The sequence below is a fragment of the Cutaneotrichosporon oleaginosum genome (assembly GCF_008065305.1).
Source record: "Cutaneotrichosporon oleaginosum strain ATCC 20508 chromosome Unknown ATCC20508_contig01, whole genome shotgun sequence".
NCBI classification, from domain to species: domain Eukaryota; kingdom Fungi; phylum Basidiomycota; class Tremellomycetes; order Trichosporonales; family Trichosporonaceae; genus Cutaneotrichosporon; species Cutaneotrichosporon oleaginosum.
The window spans coordinates 1,844,158-1,864,669 of record NW_027072170.1 but is presented as its reverse complement, the minus strand read 5'-3'; the positions used below and the strand labels follow the sequence as shown (position 1 = coordinate 1,864,669).

At 59.6% G+C, this 20,512-nt stretch overlaps 7 protein-coding genes across 7 annotated transcripts; 3 read left to right on the top strand and 4 right to left on the bottom strand.

Annotated features, from left to right (window-relative positions):
* Positions 1 to 1,166: 1,166 nt before the first annotated feature.
* On the bottom strand, positions 1,167 to 4,003 carry COLE_00756 (uncharacterized protein; the record flags this gene model as incomplete). The annotated part of the gene is made up of 7 exons (XM_018422029.2): positions 1,167 to 1,577; positions 1,619 to 1,915; positions 1,953 to 2,113; positions 2,149 to 3,112; positions 3,148 to 3,318; positions 3,355 to 3,756; positions 3,794 to 4,003. 7 exons carry the CDS (start codon positions 4,001 to 4,003, stop codon positions 1,167 to 1,169), a joined length of 2,616 nt encoding a protein of 871 aa, XP_018281972.1.
* An 801-nt stretch (positions 4,004 to 4,804) lies between these two features.
* On the top strand, positions 4,805 to 6,243 carry COLE_00755 (uncharacterized protein; the record flags this gene model as incomplete). Its single annotated transcript, XM_018421141.2, has 5 exons — positions 4,805 to 4,874; positions 5,023 to 5,293; positions 5,335 to 5,590; positions 5,642 to 5,985; positions 6,027 to 6,243. 5 exons carry the CDS (start codon positions 4,805 to 4,807, stop codon positions 6,241 to 6,243), a joined length of 1,158 nt encoding a protein of 385 aa, XP_018281973.1.
* A 504-nt stretch (positions 6,244 to 6,747) lies between these two features.
* Positions 6,748 to 8,718, bottom strand: COLE_00754 (uncharacterized protein; the record flags this gene model as incomplete). Its single annotated transcript, XM_018422030.2, has 5 exons — positions 6,748 to 6,851; positions 6,896 to 7,337; positions 7,383 to 8,339; positions 8,436 to 8,606; positions 8,641 to 8,718. The coding sequence occupies 5 exons, from the start codon at positions 8,716 to 8,718 to the stop codon at positions 6,748 to 6,750; spliced, it is 1,752 nt and encodes a 583-aa protein (XP_018281974.1).
* A 765-nt stretch (positions 8,719 to 9,483) lies between these two features.
* Positions 9,484 to 10,821, top strand: COLE_00753 (uncharacterized protein; the record flags this gene model as incomplete). The annotated part of the gene is made up of 6 exons (XM_018426353.2): positions 9,484 to 9,721; positions 9,859 to 9,983; positions 10,140 to 10,408; positions 10,446 to 10,607; positions 10,646 to 10,766; positions 10,801 to 10,821. 6 exons carry the CDS (start codon positions 9,484 to 9,486, stop codon positions 10,819 to 10,821), a joined length of 936 nt encoding a protein of 311 aa, XP_018281975.1.
* A 140-nt stretch (positions 10,822 to 10,961) lies between these two features.
* On the bottom strand, positions 10,962 to 12,010 carry COLE_00752 (uncharacterized protein; the record flags this gene model as incomplete). The annotated part of the gene is made up of 3 exons (XM_018422031.2): positions 10,962 to 11,206; positions 11,324 to 11,432; positions 11,468 to 12,010. 3 exons carry the CDS (start codon positions 12,008 to 12,010, stop codon positions 10,962 to 10,964), a joined length of 897 nt encoding a protein of 298 aa, XP_018281976.1.
* A 290-nt stretch (positions 12,011 to 12,300) lies between these two features.
* Positions 12,301 to 13,561, top strand: COLE_00751 (60S ribosomal protein eL6; the record flags this gene model as incomplete). The annotated part of the gene is made up of 3 exons (XM_018419480.2): positions 12,301 to 12,382; positions 12,777 to 13,077; positions 13,237 to 13,561. The coding sequence occupies 3 exons, from the start codon at positions 12,301 to 12,303 to the stop codon at positions 13,559 to 13,561; spliced, it is 708 nt and encodes a 235-aa protein (XP_018281977.1).
* A 477-nt stretch (positions 13,562 to 14,038) lies between these two features.
* On the bottom strand, positions 14,039 to 19,696 carry COLE_00750 (uncharacterized protein; the record flags this gene model as incomplete). Its single annotated transcript, XM_018424741.1, has 7 exons — positions 14,039 to 15,060; positions 15,095 to 15,362; positions 15,399 to 15,669; positions 15,706 to 16,804; positions 16,840 to 18,541; positions 18,577 to 19,531; positions 19,566 to 19,696. The coding sequence occupies 7 exons, from the start codon at positions 19,694 to 19,696 to the stop codon at positions 14,039 to 14,041; spliced, it is 5,448 nt and encodes a 1,815-aa protein (XP_018281978.1).
* Positions 19,697 to 20,512: the final 816 nt, after the last annotated feature.

Genomic DNA, 20,512 nt, shown 5'->3' with positions numbered 1-20,512 from the left:
CTGCGTGGGGGACGGTATGGTGGGCGTGTGTGGGCCGCGCGTGCCGATAAAAATGGCGGAGTGGCGAGGAGTGCTGACGAGCTGTCTGAAGCGGTGACGTTGGTTAATATGGGCTATGGGCGATGGGCGACGGGCGACGGGCGATGGGGGCGAGTGTGCGATTGTGAGAGGGGAGGGGGGAGATGGGGAAGGGCATGTGATCTGGGGTGGGGGGTTATAAGTAATCGCCCAAGGAAGGGGGCTGAGGAAGAGGAAGGTTGGAGCCTCTGGATAACGTGGACAGCATGGTGAGCCTGGTCAATAACGGCGGTCTAATCAAATCCTATTCGCGGCTGATTAGGGCTGAAGGAACAGTCGAGTGATGGCACGTCACCGGATCATCAGGAGATGCAGGGCACGAGACAATCAATCACCTGCTCCTCTCCTCCTCTCCCCTCGTGCCCCACTCGACTTGCCGCCTCACCACCCTGACACCCCTCCCTCTCACCCAATCACAGCGCTCGGCTATGCGGTTGCCGCAGCGTTTGGCCCTCGTGAGGCGTGGCCCCGGGATTGTAACCTCACCACCCCTGAACAGAGGGCCAATCATTATGTCAGGCGTATTTCGAATCTGTCTCTTTCGAATCCAGCCCCTGCATGACCCTGCACTGAGGTACCTTACACAGTTATTCTGTGCTGCCACTTGACGGATTGTGGATTACACAATTACATCTACAAACAAGCTTACGCACTCTCCACACGTCCACCCTCATGCTCACCGCGTGCGTGCGCGCTCAACCGTCGCCGCGTTGGGCGCGCCCGTGGCACCACGCGTGTGCGGATACGTCGTGTTTATCTCACTCGCGCGCCGCACTTGGCCGCCCATGATCCTGCAACGGATCAGACGCGCGACGCGTCGTGTGATCTCTCAGATCTCGCTCCGGTCCATTCGTACAAGATCACAAGATCGCCTCAAGCGGCCCCGTGCTAGCTCGTGGTCTGTGTGTTCACGGCTTGTGGCGCCAAATCTGGATAATAGTCTTCTCTATTCAGGCACACATGCCATGCCCACAAGTGACCGCCACAACTCTAGACAAACCACAACCTGGTGTGGAGAGGTGACCTCTTCAGCCTCTTCACATCAAGTAGTAAGACAGTTGCTGCTGAGACTCTCCTCCCGTTCCTTGCTAGCCACGCAGTGGCCCCTCGAGCTGCGCAGACACGGCAGACGGCGTGCTGAGCGCCGCCGCAGTCGAAAAGTCGTACTCGGACCTCACGAGATCGTGGAATTGCCGGTACGTGTCGACGATGCTGATCTGTGCAGGCGGGATGAGCACCCGCACAGTCTCCTCATCTTGAAGATACAGCATGAGGTCGCGACGCCATCGCAACAGCTCCTCTTCGGCAGTCTTGCGGAACTCATCGTGCACGGCCGCCACGGAAGCCGGCTTAGCCCATTCCTGCTCGGAGAGCACACCCCCCCTGCCCGAGAGGTGCGCAGTGCACCGATCGAGGAAGGCGCGCAGAGGCGCAGTGGCCGCCTGCGTGCATCGCTCAATGAGGTCCTCGCACGCCCGCTTCAGTTCCCTGTCGAGATCCTACCCGTCAGCCCCAGATTCGGCGTCAGCAAGCAACTCACCGTCTTTGCATCTGGCGCGAAGTCTCCACGCGTGGAGCGGCCATATCCGACCAAAGAGGAGACGTTCTCCATCAACGCGCGCAAGAAATCCGTCATGCCATGCCAGTCGCGGTGCCGGCTTGCCCGCCCGAGATCCAACCCCGCCGTCATCTCCTTCAGAATGAGGAGGTGGCGTACGAGGAATAAGCGCCCGTCCACTGCCTTGTCCTTCTTGGCGCCAATGATGTCGGCGGCTGCCGACAATGAGCGGCGACATGTCAACACTGCCTCCTGTGCTAGGTCCACAAAGACAGCCTCCTGCACGTGTCAGTCAACACCACAAAAACAAACTCACGTCAATGTACGTGTAGAGACACGACAACACAGCAAGCGTCGTGCGTAGTGTGGGGTACCACGTCTCTTGCGCCTCCGGAGGAGGCAATGACAAAAAGGCAGGTTCGTCGTCCTCGTCATCAAGTGACAGATCAACATGTCTCCGCACAAGCGGGCCAGCGGCTGGGCTATCAGCGTGGACGTCACCAGGCACTCACGCTCCGACTGAAGCTTCTCGGGATAGTCGAGATCGGATGGCTTGGCGGCGTAATATTGAACGTCGGATTGTACGAGGGCCTGGGCGCGGAAGACGAGGCGCGTCTGCGCGTCCTGCAGAACCATTTTAAGCAGGATTTCGGTGTGCAGCCGCACAAGTGGTTTCCTACGCTTGCGTGGCACGGGCGTCTGCGTCTGGGAGCTCCCTCGTGTGTCTGAGAGAATAGAGCTCTGGCGATGCAAGCTCAGTCTCGGGCTGTTGCGCGTGTAGGTTCCGAAGTAGTCGTCGCGTTCCATCATCGGCGATGCCGAGAACTCGGCAGACGACGGCGAGAATATCAGGACCTCGTCGGGATCCTCGTCGTCACCAACATCTTGCACCATAAGCGCTTGGAGCACAGTGCAAACCTCTTGAAGGACTGTGAGCGACGGCTCGTGGAGGATACGCGGGCGGATGTGGTCGTACAGGTGATCGCAGAGACCTTCCAGGAAGCCGTAGAGTTGCGCCTCGCCCGAGAGGAAGAACTGCTTGAACAGGTCAAATTCATCCTGGCAAGTCTGCTTCAGGTAGCTGCACCCGGCACGGGTGAGGTCGACGAGCTCGCTGTGCATGGGGTCAAGTCTTGCGATCTCCTCTGCAACACGAGCACCCATAAGAGCCTGTCGTACCGACACGTAGGCTGCGTGACAGTCGGCTAAGATCTGCGGAAGCTCGTCCTTGCTTGTGCTGATGCGTTGCTCGAGTTCGGCAATTAGAGGCCGCAACGACGCTGACAATGATGAGAAACGGTTATACAGGAGGCCGCGCATGACCGTCTCGGACAGCGACTTGTCTGTCACACGTTTCTGGATCTCCATCCCGAGGGCCTTGATCGCCGCAACAAAGTGGAGGCGAATGAGCGTCATGCTCCGAGTCATGCACTGCTGGTAGCGGATGAGGTAGAGCTCGGCGGCCTTAAAGTCGCGCTGATGTCAGCTTGCGCCCTGCTGCTCTGACCTACGTTTTCTCCCAAGTAGCTGATGCATTCGTCAAGCCGTCGCACCATGGGCAGGAAGTCGGGGTGCAGGACAAGGTCGTTGCCTGGGTTGTTGAGCATCCGCTGCGCTGTGTCAAGGAAGGTGAAGTATCCCAACCGGTGAGCAAGCTCCGACGTGTGTGTCAGAAGGTGGGTCTGGTGTTAAGTCGCGCCGCAGTCCCATCAGCTCACCTGCTCCTCTAGTAGGTCCTCGCAGGCCCCGCGCAGGCTCTCGCTGCGCTCCTCCACATACTCGAGCGCCTTGAGCATGTCACCAACCTCGCCCTCGCCTTCGCGAAGCAATTCTATCAGCTCGTCGCACTTCTCTCGCAGCCCCGAGATCTCGCCAAGGTGCTCGCGATAGAGAGAGTCCTGCTCGTGCTCAGCGCTCAGGGCAAGTGCAGCGAAGTGGTCGTGAAATTGTTGTGGAGTGACGATAGCCAGCGGGTGCAGAGTGTCCTGCGACAGGCCTGACGGCGCAGGGGAGCCCGGCGATGTCGGCGGCGCCGTCGATGACCCGGTACGCGAGTGCGCTATCCTCTCGACCTGCCGATTACGAGGGGTTCCCGGGCGCGATCCCTCCCCGTGTGTGAACTGGCGTAAGCCTGGCGCAGTTCGCTGAAGCGCGCACCTTCTCTGGCAATGAACGCTCGCCGAAGCGCTCCCTCACGAGACCAATGCTCTGTACCTCTTCATCGGAAAGTGGTGCGCGCGACTCCCAGTCCTCGAGACTGATTATTGGCTTGGCTGCGAGAGGCGTACCCGAGCGAGAAGCGGTGCCGCTTTGAGGCAGGGGAGTGCGGCGGAGGTTGAACCCGCCCGGAGTTGTGGGGCGGGACATAGTGATAGGGGGCGACTAGCGATAGCGACTTCCGACTCAATCAAGGGGATGAAGGAGCAAACTACGCCTTGATATTGGTGATGCGGGCTAGAAACGTCCTGGATTGTCCGGAGATGATGCAAGTAGAGTCGAGTCAATCGCGAGCAACGAGCAGCATCGAGATGACAGCGGAGCGTTCCTCGCGATGTGGAGGCCACGCGACGTGGGCGTGGCATGGAGAACCCTTTGTGGAGAGGGGTTGAATAAAAACGCGCTGAAGGTCAAACGGGACGTGGAGGCCAGGGGAAACGAGGTGTGTCGGCTGGTTTGGTCCCTGGAGTGCATGGACATGTCCTCCCCCCTTGTTACCTTTGGCTCTGACCACCCTGGCCCTCCCCTCCCTTCCCGCTCTCACTCTACTCACCTCTGCCATCCCACCGTGGTGCCTAATCGTCTCACCCCACTGCTCCCCAGACATCCACACGCCGGAAACGCCAGAAACGCCCGCGCGCCCGCGCGCCCGTCCATCCGGGCCATCCACTTGCACCACGTCTCACCCCTCCTCCCTCCCACTCCTGCCTCCAACTCCCAGCCCCACTCCTCCTCCCCTCCTTCGCAACCTCCCTCCTCCTCATCACTCGACCCTCCAACACTACCCAACTCTCCACCAGCGCTCACTCGCGACTGTTCATCTCCGCTGCCAACCTCCCCCTCCCCTCCCCCCTCCCTCCACTTCTACCCTCCCCATCCTCACACCGACGCTCACCCGCCGGACAGTGCCCCTCTCCCCGTCCATCACCTCCACGCGTCCTCTCATCAACCATGGCCTACCGCGCGTCGCGAGGAAGGAAGCAGGCCAAGAAGGGTGTCCAGCTCACCATCATGGTGGTTGGTGAGTGCTCCTTGCTGGCTGCGCGCCGCATCTGTTGCCGTGACGTGCGCGCAATTGAACGGCACTGCGCGGTGCACGGTCCTTCCATCGTGTCGATGGTGGCCGGTATCGTCTCAACGACCTTCCCTCCAACAACGGCTGACACCAGGCGCCTCCGGCACCGGCCGCACAACTTTTGTTAACACTCTCGTTGAGGAGCCGCTCCTCAAGCACCGATACCAGGAGCTCCTGCGTGACCCCGAGAACCCCCGCTCGGAGATCGACCCCGTGGTCGCCGACCAGGTCGCTGCCGAGGCTCACGTCGAGCGCCAGATTCAGATCAAGCCTGTCAACTATGAGCTCGAGGAAGACGGTGTCCGTATCGCCTTGACTGTTGTCGACACGCCCGGCTTTGGCGAGGGCATTGACAACGAGAACAAGTGAGTGTCAGTGCGCGACTCTTGCTGATACCCCCCTCCAGCTTCCAGGAGATTTGCTCTTACCTCGAGCGCCAGTACGACGACATTCTGGCCGAGGAGTCGCGCATCAAGCGTAACCCCCGCTTCCGTGACAACCGTGTTCACGCGCTTCTTTACTTTATCCAGCCCACTGGCCACGCGCTCCGTGAGATGGACATTGAGCTCATGCGCCGCCTCTCGCCGCGTGTCAACGTCATCCCGGTCATCGGCAAGGCCGACTCTCTCACTCCTTCGGAGCTCAAGTCGTTCAAGAAGCGCGTGAGTTGCACTCTCAGCGCACTTGCTGCAGATGGCGGAGACTGACGACAGATTATGGAGGACATCGAGTACTACAACATCCCCGTGTACAACTTCCCCTACGACCCGGAGGAGGATGACGAGGAGACCATTGCAGACAACCGCGAGCTCCGTGGTCTTCTTCCATTCGCCATTGTCGGCGCCGAGGAGGAGATTATGATCGGCGGCGAGGCTGTTCGTGGCCGCCGTTACCCGTGGGGTATTGTCGAGGTCGACAACCCGGACCACTCGGACTTCGGCCGCCTTCGCTCGGCCCTCCTTGGCTCGCACCTCACCGACCTCAAGGAAATCACTCACGACTTCCTCTACGAGAACTACCGTACCGAGAAGCTTTCTCGCTCGGTTGGTGGCGACGCGTAAGTACCAGCCTTCTCCCGTTGAATCTGACTGACAGCAGCGCTGCGGACACCGCCCTCCTTCCCGAGGATATGGCCAACCAGTCGGTCCGCCTCAAGGAGGAGCAGCTCCGCCGCGAGGAGGAGAAGCTCCGCGAGATCGAGCTCAAGGTCCAGCGCGAGATCCAGATCAAGCGCCAGGAGCTGCTTGCCAAGGAGGACAGCCTCAAGGTCCTCGAGGCTCGCCTTGCGCAGCAGAACGCTTCCGGCTACGAGTAGGCGGACGCTGCAAACGCACACCGAAACAAGTCCGTCTAGGAATGTCCATAATGCCCTCTCTCATGTCCCTCATGCCCCCACAGCGCCGGACAGCCTGCTATTTTATTTACCCCGTAACTACTTGCGTGTGGCGGCCAACTTTTCTTCCGGCGCTGCTCCGTCTATACCACTGAAGAGCGATGCGAACTGTTAGCGCGACTGTTTATCACTTGGCAGGCTGGGCTATGTCGCATCACGCGACCAGACATCGCACATTCCACTTCACATTATAGCTGATGTGATGCATTCTGCCGCGAGTACGGGATAGATGGTCCGTGCAGACGACGTGCTCATACGCTGCTGACCGACGCGAGGGATGTTAGAATGGTCGATGCTATTACTGGCTATGCAAGGCAGGCAGGCAGGCAGGCAGCGCTTGGGTGGAGTGAGATGAAGCTTGGAGGTTTGGTCGATGTGTGGCACCATGCCATCTGCACCAACGCCGACTCAGCAAGAGACAGCTGCTTAGCGCCCGCCGCCCATGCCGCCCATCATCTTCATCATCTGCGACATGTCAGGCATGCCGCCGCCGCCCATGCCGGGCAGCCCGCCCATGGACTTCATCGCCTCTGTGGCGTCAGCGCTTCTGTCATATCTCCCCGCGCGAACTCACCCTGCATCTCAGCCATGCTCGGCATGCCCCCTCCCCCTCCGCCCATCATGTTGCGCATCATAGCGCCCATGTCCATGCCTCCCGCGCCGCCCATGCCCCCGGCGCCGCCCATCATATCCTGCAGCATCTTCTGCGCACCCTGCGGCCCCGCGGCGCGCAGCTTGCGCATAAGCTCAGGCGGCATGGCCTTGCGCATGGCCTCGATCTGCGCCGGCGATGGCTGGCCGTTGGGACCCAGCGGCTTGCCCCCCATCGCGCCCTGCATCTTCTGCATCGCGCTCATCCACCCGTTCTTGCCGCCCGCTTGCCGCGCCATACCGGCCATCATGCGCGCCTGCGCCAGCAGCTCCTCCACCTCGCGCACAGAGGTGCCCGAGCCGCGGGCGACGCGGCGCGCCCGCTTGTTCAGCCCGGTCGGATTTCCCGCCTTGTCGAATGTGAACTAGGGTCAGCTTTGCTCCATTTCGCAGGCCTGGGGAGGACGTACGAAAATCAGCCCATCCGAATCCAGCTCGTCCGTCCGCATAGCATCTGTGATAAAGATCATGCGCTTGAGCTTGGCCGCTGCCTCGTCCTCGTTTCCCTCCATCATGCCCTGAGGCATACCAGGGATCATGCTCGCGATTTTGGAGAGAGACCCCATCCCCATAATCGTGGACAACTGCTCGCGCCAGTCGCGGATGCTGAACTTGCCCTGCTCGAGCTTCTTTGCCAGGTCCTTCTGCCGGTCGGGATTGGCGCGCGCCATGTCCTGCATGTGCTCCATCAGGCCCTGCAGGTCACCCATGCCGAGGAGCTTGGAGACGAACGGCTGCGGCGCGAAGCGCTCAAGGTCGTTGAGGTGCTCGCCGGTACCAAGGAAGATGATGGGCGTCTTGGTTGCCGCGACAGCGGAAATGGCACCACCGCCCTTGGCGTGACCGTCGAGCTTGGTCACGATGATCGCACCGAAGTCGGCACTCTCCTTAAACGCGCGGCTCTGACCCTCGGCGGCCTGACCGATACTGGCGTCGAGCACCATCACCGTCATGGAGGGCTTGACGGCAGCGGAGATCGCAACCATCTCCTCGAACAGCTCGCTCTCCTGCTTGTGTCGCCCGGACGTGTCCACGATGATCACGTCGAACCGCTCCTTCCGGAACTTCTCCACACCCAGGCTCGCGATGGCCACTGGATCCGTCTCGGTGTAGCTGCCGTAGAAGGGGATCTTGGCCTTGGTTGCGTTCTGCTTGAGCTGGTCAAACGCACCAGCACGGAACGTATCCGCGCACACCAAACACGTCCGGAATCCGCGCCGCTGGTAGTGCACCGCCAGCTTGGTACAGGTCGTCGTCTTACCGGCGCCCTGGATACCGACAGCCATGATCACGTTCACCTTGCCCTTGACGGGCTTGTAAGGCTCGATCCCGGGGTCAACAAGCGCAACGAGCTCATCGTAAACAGCCTGGGGTTAGTCTTTCAGCGCGGGGGAGGGGGGCATCAAAGAGCGGAAGGCGAGGAGAGGGAAGGCATGAAGCACACCCATATTGATGAAGCTCACCTTCTGCACGACATTCTTCTTGTTCACTTCACGACCGCCCGCCTTCTCCGCCTCTTCAAGACTCCGCTTGACCTTCGCCTTGACTTTACTCCGCAAGCTCGCAACGAGCTTGACATTGACATCGGATTCGAGGAGCGCGGCGCACAGCTCCTTGAGGAGCGCGTCGATGGCCTAATGTCAGCCCACAGGCGCCAAGCCAACCTACCGCCTCATCGATACTTGAAGACCGTGAAAACTGGTTGAGCGCGCCGTGCAGACGCGCCCCGAGGTCGGCGAGCACCATGGTGAGATAGAGGTGGCGATGGTTAAGCCGGCGTTGGTTGGAGACCAAGTGTCATGCGGTCGTGCCTTGAATCGGCCGACATGTTATTCGGCCCTCGCCTTAAGCGGACTCGTTCGAGTGTCGTCCACCTCCGCCGCGTTATTAGCATTTGCGGTATGTTGTACTGGCGTGCATGCCGTTGCGTCGTGCGTCGGCGCCGCAGCAGACTCTGCCGTGACAGCTTCGGGGGTCAAAACGCGCGTCGTTGCATGCATTTGTCACTGGACACTCGCCACCCAATGTCGGCCGACGCGTGTGAAGCGACCATAGCCAACGATTCCTCCTCTTCGCTTGTATCACCGTCCTGGCGAGCATGCATCTGGTTTGCTAAGGCGCACAGAAGGACGCCGACGATGCATTGAATTGGCAAGACGGTGCAAGTCCGCTGGAAGTGCGAACTGTGCGCGGCTCGAGCTATGCGCTCCAGATGGGAATCCGCCACAACCCCGCACCCGCCACGCGATCACTACTCGAGTAAGGCACCATCGGCCACAGTTGCATCACCGTGTGCCGCGCGTCCTCATCTTTATTCATCAACTTATCCTCTCGCCCGCTTTCTCTCTCTAACGTCTCATCTATACCCAGGTGCGCGACACCCGACTCCCGCTTCTAGATTGCTTCGCCTCCTAGAGCTATCGTCCTCAAATCCACCCACTTTTGCCTGCCCCACCTCGCCCGATCGCTGGCCGCTCCTCATCCCCCGTAAACCCCCTCGCCGCTTCATGCATGGCGCCCTTCGACCTCGATGCGTGCATCGACCGCTTGCGGGACAAGCAGCTTCTCGGAGAAGCACTGCTGCGCGAGATCTGCGAAAAGACTAAGGAGGTGCTCATGCGCGAGAGCAATGTCGTTCACGTCTCCTCTCCAGTGACTGTCGTCGGCGACATTCATGGCCAGTTCCACGACCTCATCGAGATCTTCCGCATTGGTGGTCCAGCACCCAACACCAACTACCTATTTCTCGGTAAGCTCACTCCGTGCAGCGCCCCTGCTCGCTTGCGAGCGCGCCGCCTCCCTCTGCCCCTCACACTCCCCTGGTCGAGCTGCGGCCCCAGGGGAGGTCCCACAGGCCTCGCCTTTGCCACTGATTTCTGACTCCAGGCGATTATGTCGACCGCGGGCTACACAGTGTTGAAACAATCTCGTTGCTCACCTGCCTCAAGTTGCGCTATCCCGAACGCATCCAGCTCATTCGTGGCAACCACGAGTCGCGTGCCGTCACGCAGGTACGTGCAAGATAGCAGAGCAAGGCGCGACGATGAGAATTTCCGAGGATTCTGAGACATGATGGGGGCTGGCGTACACTGTTCAGTCAGGAACACAGCTCAAGAACGGATTACTGAGCACCACCTGTCTAGCTGTCGGAACGCAGCTAATCCCAGACGTATGGGTTCTATCTCGAGTGCACGCGCAAGTACGGCTCGGCAAAGGTGTGGCAGTACTTCACAGACATGTTCGACTTCCTCACGCTCAGCGTCGTGATTGACGACGCAATCTTCTGCGTACATGGCGGGCTAAGTCCGAGTATCCACCACATCGACCAGATCAAGGTCATCGACCGCTTCCGCGAGATTCCACATGAAGGGCCAATGGCGGACTTGGTGTGGTCGGATCCTGACCCCGGCAAGGAAGACTTTGCCATCTCGCCGAGGTGAGTTGGACAGACTGCTCAGTCATTAACCCACCAGAGGAGCAGGGTATACGTTCGGCAGTTCCATTGTCAAGAAGTTCCTCACGCTCAACGGGATGAACCACGTGCTTCGCGCGCACCAGCTCTGCATGGAGGGTTACAGTGTGCAGTTTGACAACCAGCTGAGTACTGTGTGGAGCGCGCCAAACTACTGCTACCGGTGAGCGGGAAGCATCTTGTTTAGACGACTTACACCAGATGCGGGAACATGGCGAGCATCCTGGAGGTGTCGCCTGGAGGGCAACGGTTCTTCAACGTGTTCGATGCGGCGCCCGAGAACGAGCGCGACGGGCCAGCGCAGCAACAGCAGCAGGCAAAAGTGGGTCAACGTAGGGGCAGCGCTAATACAACAGCCAATAGAGTACTTCTTATAGATGCCACGACCAACCATGATATTACCCAGCATTGTAGGCTTATAGGCTTAATGTACTCATTGTAAATAGGCGAGGAGCGGGACGAGGAGTCGGCGAGTAGAGTGCAGGATCTAGTCGGCTTACAACGACAGCGAGGGAGTCTAGTCCCACTCCATTTCGGCAAAGAGGCTCTCAGCGAGCCCAAAGCTTCGCCCCACCACGACGCCCGGCGCGCCATTCATAACCCGCCCAATATCAGGGAGTGTCCACTCGTCCGTCACCCGCCACCGACGGCACAGGAATAGCTTGACGTCGCCCATCGGAGGGCCTGTGATGGGCTCCATGCGGAAGTAGCGTGCGAACGAGTCGAAGAAGGATTCTTCAAGGCCAAGCGAACGAGATTTCCCTGCGGTCAATGCATGCACATGGCATATGAGTGAGGGAAGATTCACGCGGCGAAGGTCCGGTCGTTGAGGAGTGGCAAGCTCCTCGGGGCAGCCTGGCGAAGCGAGGTGACACTTACATGCAAAGATGACCTCTGGCCCGAAGACGTCCGTGCTCACCTCCCCTTGTGGCTCTGTGACTTCCAGCAGCGTCCTGAGCAGAGGTGGATACAGGTGAGGGAAGTACACCTGTCGTCAGCATCTTGAGTGTAGTGACGACTCACTAGATCGCACATGAGTATGTGGGTGAATGGCCTAAACTCGTCGAGCTCGGCATGCTCACCCCAAGCAAGGGGGCGGGCTACTACGTGTGCGGGCCCACCCTCTCGCCCGGCCAGAGCTGACCCCTCACCCGACGCGGCCCATGTGTCGATGCTCGCCTGGCAGAGCGGGATGACGTTCGGGAGGTCGGTAAGAACGACAGTGTCGGTGGGACCGAGTCGCGCCGCGAGATGGAGCGAGGCAAGGGCCTGCCCAGACCCGAGCTCGAGAACACGGTGCGGCCCGGGGCCAAACAGGGAACATGGTGGATCGAACGCCGCTCCGCTCTTCTCACCGGCGCCAGGGGGTGTCGGCGGAGTGAGGTACGCCATCAACGGCCCACTTGCCTCCCACACCCGGCCGGCGATGCCGTAGCGCCCGATCGCAGCGGCCTGAGCGTGCGCATCCGCGCCCTCAGCTGCCGCTGTATTCGCGAGGTGCAGTGGCCGGATATCGAGCCATGCCGGGAAGTTGGGGTCGCGCGTTGGAGTGGAGGGATGGATCATGGTGCGGCGCGTGTTGAACGACACGGATGACGTCGCGCCGAAGCGGAGGAGGTCTGCTCAGGAACAGACGCTCAACAGGCACCAAACCCGTGTCGGGGATCGGACTTTAGCCACGTGAGCTGGTCGCGGTGGATTTGGGTTGGTGCCACGGGTCCGGAGAATTGCGAAACGCCGCAGCCCTTGCCGCCAGTTTCGTGGCTGCGTGCATGTCGAACAGCTCTGGAGCCTCTGTGAGCTGTAACCCTCAACAACACAAAAGTGCGCCGCGCCGCCGAACTCGCTGACGACAGATGGCCCGCTCTACCCCGATCTCGCGCCACGTCGGCCGTCTGTCGCGCTCGCAGGTCGCCGCCAAGCGCGGTCTCTACAAGGGTGCGTCGACCCGGAGTTGAGGAGCGGAGAGCACGATAGGGTGGCGTTTCGATGGCGAGGAAGGGGGGCCGGAAGGCGGGATATGGGGTCGCGAGGTGTGCGCGGGCGCGCGCGCAGATGGGACAGGAAAGGCGGCGGCGTCGAGTTCTGCGTGCACTTCCGAGTGTTGCACCTGCCTGCGCGGAGATCCGAGATGACTCGGCCTTGGAACGCAGGCCGCACGCAGACTGGCTCTTCGACATGCCCAGGCTGCCCTCCGTCCGCGCGCAGGCTGGGGGCCTCTCGTGTCCCGCGCGCGCTTTGCGACGACGCATCGCGTGCACCAATCCGTCCACCCATGTCGCACCCCTCAACTATGGCGATGATTTATGACAAGGATAGCGCTGACATGCAGGCAAGAAGACCGCCGCCCCCGCCAAGAAGGTCGAGACCCCCGCTACCACCGAGAAGACCGTTGGCGGCAAGGCCAACGGCCAGAAGCGCTCGATCCCCACCGCCAAGGCGTCGAAGTACTACCCCGCCGAGGACGTCCGCAAGCCCAAGCAGGCTCGCAAGCTCGCCGCCAAGGCCGGCCTCCGCGCCTCGATCACCCCCGGCACTGTCCTCATCCTCCTTGCCGGCCGCTTCTCGGGCCGCCGTGTCGTCTTCCTTAAGCAGCTCGACTCGGGTCTCCTCCTCGTGACCGGCCCCTTCAAGTGAGTGGTCCTGTGGCCCTGTGCGCCGCGCAGTAGCGAGTGCCGGCTAGCGACATGGAGGGAGATGGAAGCGGAGAAGTGCGACGGAGACAGTCTCCGGATGCCTCCACCGAATTCGTCCTCTGCCATCCAGTTCTGATGGAATTTCACTAACCCCAGGCTCAACGGTGTTCCCCTCCGCCGCGTCTCGCAGGCGTACGTTATCGCCACCTCGACCAAGGTCGACATCGCGGGCCTCAAGGTCCCTGAGTCGGTCAACGACGCCTACTTCGCCAAGGCCAAGTCGGCCAAGTCGACCAAGGAGGGCGAGTTCTTCGGCGAGAAGGGCGAGAAGAAGGCCTTCCCCGAGGACAAGAAGTCCGAGCAGAAGAGCGTCGACGCCCCCGTCCTCGAGGCCGTCAAGAAGGTCGACAACCTCGCCAAGTACCTCAAGGCGTCGTGGGGCCTCTCCAAGGGCGACCGCTTCCACGAGCTCAAGTTCTAAGTGCATTTGTTAGAGCTGGGGTCGGGCGCTGGGCATGGTAATGCATGCATGTACTACCTTCACGCATGGCGTGAGCGGGGATCTTGTGTTTACAGGCGCGGCAGGGGAGGACGGGCGATTGCAGGCGATGGAATGGTGTGCGCCGGCGAGCGGTAGCATGGCGAAGTCCACGTCCAGCACTGCCCGTTTCTGGCCCGTTTCTGGATCAAGTGTTGCGCAGAGCGCAGAGTGCGCACAGCGCGAACGGTACGGCCGACAGGAGCTGGTATCGTTCGTCAGCCGTCGCCACCCGTGGTGTAGAAGTCTGTCATGTGCAATCATCACAGCCTAATACGTCCTGCTGCAACGTTCTCCAGATGCTGACGGCCTCACCCGGTGCAGGGTCACTCTTGACGCGCCTACTCACCTCGCTTCACCATGACTCATTGTATATGCTACAATATTGTATACAGTTGGGTTAATCTACTGTCCTGTAACTTACAACCACGCCGCCCACCCGACATACATGAGCGCAAGGTTGTGTACGCTCGTCGCTTCCTTGATCAGCGCGTCGACCTGGTTCGGCACTGTTTGCTCTGTTTCGCCAACAACACCGCGGAGCTTGCGCTGAATCGGCGCCAAGTTCTTGTCGGCGGTGGTGCGCACATCGACAGTGCCCGACTTGTGCCGCGACCGCGTCCACTCGATGAGTGGGTCGTGGATGAACGCCTCAAGCACGCTCATCATGGAGTCGGCGTTGGCGCGGAGGATGCCCATTGTGATCTCAGCGGCTTTGCGGAAGACGCCCTCAACACCCGTGACGCCCAGCGCGTCTTCCATGTTCTGCGTGAGACGGAAGGGCACGCGCTCCGGCACTTCGAAAGACTTGGCGCGGTCGAAAAGACAGTTCAAATCGACGTGGACAGTGTCGCCCGTCAGACCGTCGAACAAGATGTTCTCGCCGTGCCGGTCGCCCAAGCCCAGCACAAAGCCGATCATGGACATAACTGCCAGTGTTCGCGCGTAATTTGTGCGCGCGGTGAGCCATGCCGACGGCTCGGGCCAATTGAGCATGAACCATTCGTGGAACACAGTTGGCTGGTATTGCTTGAGAATCTGTACGAAAGCCTTCTGCAAGGCTTGTGAGCTGTTATCGCTCTTACGCGCCGCGTCCAACTTGTTGTATAGTTCCCTTGAGTACACCTTCTTCTTGTGCCGATCGTACAGCTTCTCAAGGGTGGGCTTGAGCGCCTGGGTATTCGATACCCATTCGATCAGACCGCACTCCTCGTTCAGCGGCATGACCGCATACGTTCGGATGTACAAATGGCGGCGACGCGACTCGGAAGTCGACTTGAGGAACTTGTTGAGCATCGAGTTCATGTCCATCAGGCGCGCGTCCTTGCGGAGATCGTCGTGCGGCTTGCACAAGAATGGGTATCGCCTCCCGTCGCTGCCCTTGAACACAAGCTTCTTGGGCTGCTGCAAGGAAGGCATGATGTCGACCTTGTCCTCAACGCCTGCCTGTCAGCTTCTCCTTTCAAACATGCTAACCTTGGATCGTCACGGGCTCGTCTGGGAACGCATTGTGGGTCTTAAGCGAGGAGGATCTCGCGGAGGGAAGCACAACTGTGAGAGCATCTTGCAGCGGGAGGATCATCGTGGATGGGAAGGCTGCGCTCAAGTAAGGATAGTTGACGGACACGGATGTCTGCGCCACCCTAGTCGACTCAGGCTTGTCCTCTGAAAATCTCAGAAGTAGATCGCCTATGCGCTGGGCGTCCTTGATACGACGCGAGATGTCGTATTGGTCATGAGAGCCCTGGAGTCAGCATGTTGATGAAGCACCGCTGCTCACCTCTGCCCTCCGGAGAATGGCCTCGGTAAGCTCAATGCGATCCTTGCGTTTGGACAGCAGCGAGCCGACGATTGGCCACAGTGCCTGCTGCGAGTGCGCTCGTACAACGCGCGACAAGATCTTTACCATAGTGTCTCGCACCTTCGAGCTTGGATGCGTGATGCGAGAGATCATCTGTGGGAACGCCGTGAGGAACTGGAATGGCATTATTTTGTCCTTGGACTGAATCATAAGGTGGGTGATGACCTCGACGTTCCTCTGGACCGTGGAGCTGTGAGTTAGCAAACCGTATCAGGTCAGGTCTCACTTCTTCTTCCCCTCCTTGTTTTCAGCAAGGTCGAGCCACACAGTCAGTAGACGCGGCATCGTCTGGTAGATGTACTTGACACCACGCTGAAGGGCCTCATAGTAGTTGAGACACGTGAAATGGTTGAACTGCGACCTGTGAGCCAAGTCTTTCTCGCCTGTCGCAAGCATGTCATAATACCGGCCTAGGTGGAAGAATGGCGACTCCAGGGTCGATCCGAGCTCAGTCGCTTTCCTGAAGCGTCGCAGAATATCGTTCTTATCGAATCGGCCGCCCTCCTGCGACCAGCGCGCCTCAAGCAGCGTTGCCTTGGCTAAGCTGCGGTCGCGGCGTAAATCCTCGTCGGTCCGCGGCCCATGCTGTTTGTGTCCCGTGAGGTCGATCACGTCAGCCTTGTCTGCCTCACGGATAAGTTTGGCGATGGGTTGCTCCAACTCCCGCAGCGCTTTGAGGATACCACCGTGAGCACGCGTGAGCTTAGCTTGCTGGATGAATGCGAATGGTGCCTCGGCTTCGCGCGCCTGCAAAGCCGCGCTGTACGCAGTCTGGTCATAACCGGCCTTACGCGCAATCTTCGCGCTTTGGATCCAAGACTGGCCGAGCTCAGAGTTCAGATACGCAGTGTTGACAACACTGAAGGCTGCCCGCCGGCGACTAAGGATCTCCTCCCTCGCGTGGAATGAAGGCAGCGTTGTCTCGAAGCGTTCAGCGAGTGACGCGATCAGACCGTCCACGCGACGCAGATGAATGGCGTGGGTGTTGGTGAACTGGCCCGGCTTCGACAGCTCCACATGAGTGGAGTGAATCATCTCGACCTCGCGCAAGAGGTGTAGCTGGAGGATGGACTCATACGAGCGCGAGTAGTCGCCGGCGGCAATGGAAGAGCCAATATCACGACGCGCAATCTTGAGCGACTCGGGCACGTCCCCGCCAGCCTGGATGGCTGTGAAGACTTTGGCAATTGGAGGCGGATTACGAATCGACCTGACCGTCTCCCAGTCACCGATAGTCCACGCCGCCTCAGCCTGGAAGGGAGCGAGCTCCGCGCTCCACTCTGGGTTGCGGCTGAGCACTCCCCGGATGTGCGTTCGCAATGTGTCTCTAGTCAGCTGCTGTAATTGGTCTCGGACTCACCGTAGTGACCAAGGTTCTTTAGGCACTTCAGCAGGCCAACGTGCAGACGGAGGTCATGCGGCGACTGCTGGAGGCGCACTTCCCAGCAGCTCTGAGCCGATGTCCACCGCCCAGTGCTCTCGTGTTCGCGGATCTGCAGTTCGAGGGTAGGTGACACTACTGCCGTGGACACGCCCTCCATCCCGTCCGGCTCATCCAGTTCGGCGTAGATTTCGTGCAAACTCTCAAAGTACGGCTGCAGGTCGGAATCGCTCTGTTTGTTGCGCTGACGGAGATAAATGACCCGTTCTTCGAAGTTGCGAAGAGAACGAGCGTACGCGCGAGACTTCAGGGCCGCGTTGGCGGCCAGCTCGGTGTCTATTCCAGCGAGAAGCTTCTCGACCGGCAGGACATGACTTGTACGATGCTTGTCGCCACGAGCAAGTCGCAGCCACTTACTCAAGTGGTCCATGAGGTGAAATACGACGTGAGCGCTATTGGTACGCTTGTCGCCCAAGGTCTCCTTGTGCGAGCTAACAATGTCCGTCAGAACTGTGTCAATCTCGTGTCGAATATTGCTGCGAATCGAGTCATCCCCAGACAGAAGGACATGCAACACCAAATGGGGGAGAATATGGTTTGCGACGGCGACATCTTGCGAGTGCGCCTCAGTGTTGAAGGCTGCAAAAATGGTTTGGGCGTCGTTGCGGTCGCCCGTTCGGAAGTCCATGACGCGGCCGATGAGGTCGACCGTCCATGCTTGTATCCACTCGCGGTACGTTTTAGTGGTTTGGTAGATTGGATATTTGAACGAGCTCTTCTTGTCCTTGTTCAGCACGAATTGCGTGTCGAGGAATGGAGTGACCGTCTCCAGAACGTCCTTTGGCAGCGCCTCCCAGCGCTCTCGCACATTGCGGGACACCCGGGCCCCTCGGTTGACCAGCCCAACGTTGAACTCGCAGAACTTCAGCAGCTCCTGGAGGGCGAACGAGAGCGTCTTCTGGTGCTTAGTATCGTTCGTGGCGCGGAAAGCCGCGGTGAGGAGATCTCGGATGAGGTGGATAGCGAACTGGATCGACTCATCGCGGTCTGTGAAGTTGGACATGATAGTCATGGAGGACTCGTCCGAACGCGTGACAAACCGGTCCGGGTCAAGCGCACCCAGAATACCAAAACATTCGTAACTAAGGTCGCGCAGCTCCTGACCGTCACCGTCGGTGGAGGAGGTGCTGAGCAGCGACTGCACGAGCTGACCAATAATTGGATCGAAAGTGTCACCGCGAGCCAGCTCCAATACCTCGCTGCCCTTGGTCAGGAGCAACCACCGCAGCTCTCGCACTGACGCGGTAGCGATAGCGATGTTTTTGCTACTGGTACGCTCCAAAAGCTTGCCGAGATACTTCTTCGTCGACCACTTTTGTCGGTATGAGAGAAGATTCTTGTGAAACGGCTTGAGCTCCTCGATATGCGCGAAGTCCACGATGTCGTCCTTGAAAGCTTGCAAATGCCTGTGGTTGCCATCAATGACGCGGACGATGGAGGTCGCCAGCTCACGCTCCTCGGCGGTAAATTTCGACCACTCGGCCACGAAGGCAGCGACAGTGGCTCCGATGTACGGCCCTACGTCCGCGTACTTCATCAAGTCGACGAATCGATACCACGTGTGCAGCGCCTGCAGTCGTAGTTCAGGTTGACACAACGTGCTCTGGAGACTAGCAATAATCTTTGATCAGCTGCATATCGAGCCACCCAGCTCACCTGCGGAGAGAAGGAAGCCATCGAGTCGCCAACAAGGGAAATCAGTTCTCCCAAACTGCGAATGATCTTGCGCCGTATATCAGCACGGGAGCGGAGAAGTACTAGCTGCTCTGTCATTTCAGCGAGCGCCCCGACCATGTGTGGCTTTAGGTAGAAGCCGAGGTCGCCCGGGTCGCTCGGGCTGAGGATATCCCTCCGCTGGACAACCTTGAGAGCATCCTTGGCAGTTTCGCATCGTGCCGCATCCTCATCGCCAAGTTCGGTCACTAGCGCAGCGATTAGGTTGACGCGATAGGCTTGAATGTATCGCCCGATCGTTGTCGAATCGTCTGGATCGTGCGTGCTTTCACGGAGGACCTTAGCTAGGAAGGAAATGGAGGCATTAGTCTTGCTGGGTGTGAGGAAGACCTTGGCGAGGACGTCGGCAGCGTCATCGATGAGGATGAGGCCCAGCGCCTTGCCTAGGATAGTGGCGAGTATGTCGAGCGCTGCTCGATTTTGATTCAGAACGAGCGCGGGTACAACGGCTTTGCGGACCAGGTGGTGGCTGAAGAAAGGTTGGCGATTGTACCCGATAAGCTGCATGGTCTCCGCCACCACGGTTGGATGAGGAACCAAGCACTCAGCGAGTAAGACGCCAACACGGTCAAGATACGGTGCCAGAAGAGTGTACGGCTGCTTGCCGCGGTGGGTGGCAATGTCGACAAGCTGCGTGTACACTATCGCGCGAATAGGCTGGCTCGGTGATCCAAACTGCCGCAGCAGGAGTTCAAGAACATCGTACAAGTGGCTGTCGTGCACGTTGCGGCCCAGATCACCGAGGAGAAGGACTGCAGTCTCATGAGTGGCGGGTGATTGGCCGAGGAGGGACGAAATCCGCGTCAGCAGCTGATGCTTCGCGAGGTCAGCGTGCTTCTCTCCAAGCATGACAAGATATACGGCGGATAACAAGTTGCTGAAAATTAGTTGTAGTATGGTTCAAAACTTACCCAGCTGCAATGCGTGTGGATCGGTTGTGAGAGGCAAAAGCCCTCCACGCAGAGTTGAGAGACTCTTCCCACACAGTCGGCGTCACATCGCTCGGTGAACAATGGGCGAACAGCGTGCCAAGAGCGCGCATCAAGGCTTTCTCGTCCTCCTCCAGATGCCGCCATTCGCTGATCAACCTGCGGACAAACCCGGATGGCAGTGTGCCATGCCGATTGCCACACTTGCAGAGCGCACACGCGATCATCGGCCTCGAGATGAGGAGATTAAATGCCGTTGGGGCGGAGAGGTGGACGAGCGAGTGTCGCACACTGTCGACGGACTCGAAACTGAGCTCTGGGACCTTTGAGCGGAGGTAGGCAAACACACGGTCTTCGACGGGATTGAATACCTGCTTGCGCTTCCGTGATGTCGGAGGTGGAAGCTCAGTGTACCACCCAAGGCGATCGCGCAGCTCGGGATATGCCGAAGTGACATCTAGCGCCCATTGCTGAAGGACAGGCCTGGGGAGCATGTTGCGAATGAACTCGACAGAAGTGTGCGGGGTAGCCTCTTTGAGGAGGAGCATGACCTTGGCTCGACCCACGCGCGAAGTAAGCTTGACTGCGCTGCCCTCTGGCAACGTGAGTGAAGGGAGGAGAGCCAACCATACGTCCCGGTGAAGTGACGCGTCGCCGTCGCCCTCTACCATCTTCACGAGCCGCTCAACGGCCTTTTGCCATCCATCGTGCTCAATCTCCGGCCACAGTGCGACTGTCGAGATAGCTCGGGAGAGAACGTGTCGTACGGGTGCAAGAGGGATAGCGGAAGCAACAACAGAAGCGTAGCGCGCTTGTCTGTCGGGTGACAGAAGGGTGTATCTCCGACCGAGCTCGGAGAGCATGCGAGCTGCAGCGATCTGGACGTCGCTCGCAAACGGCGCCGGGGTTTGGAGGACGATGTTGAGCAC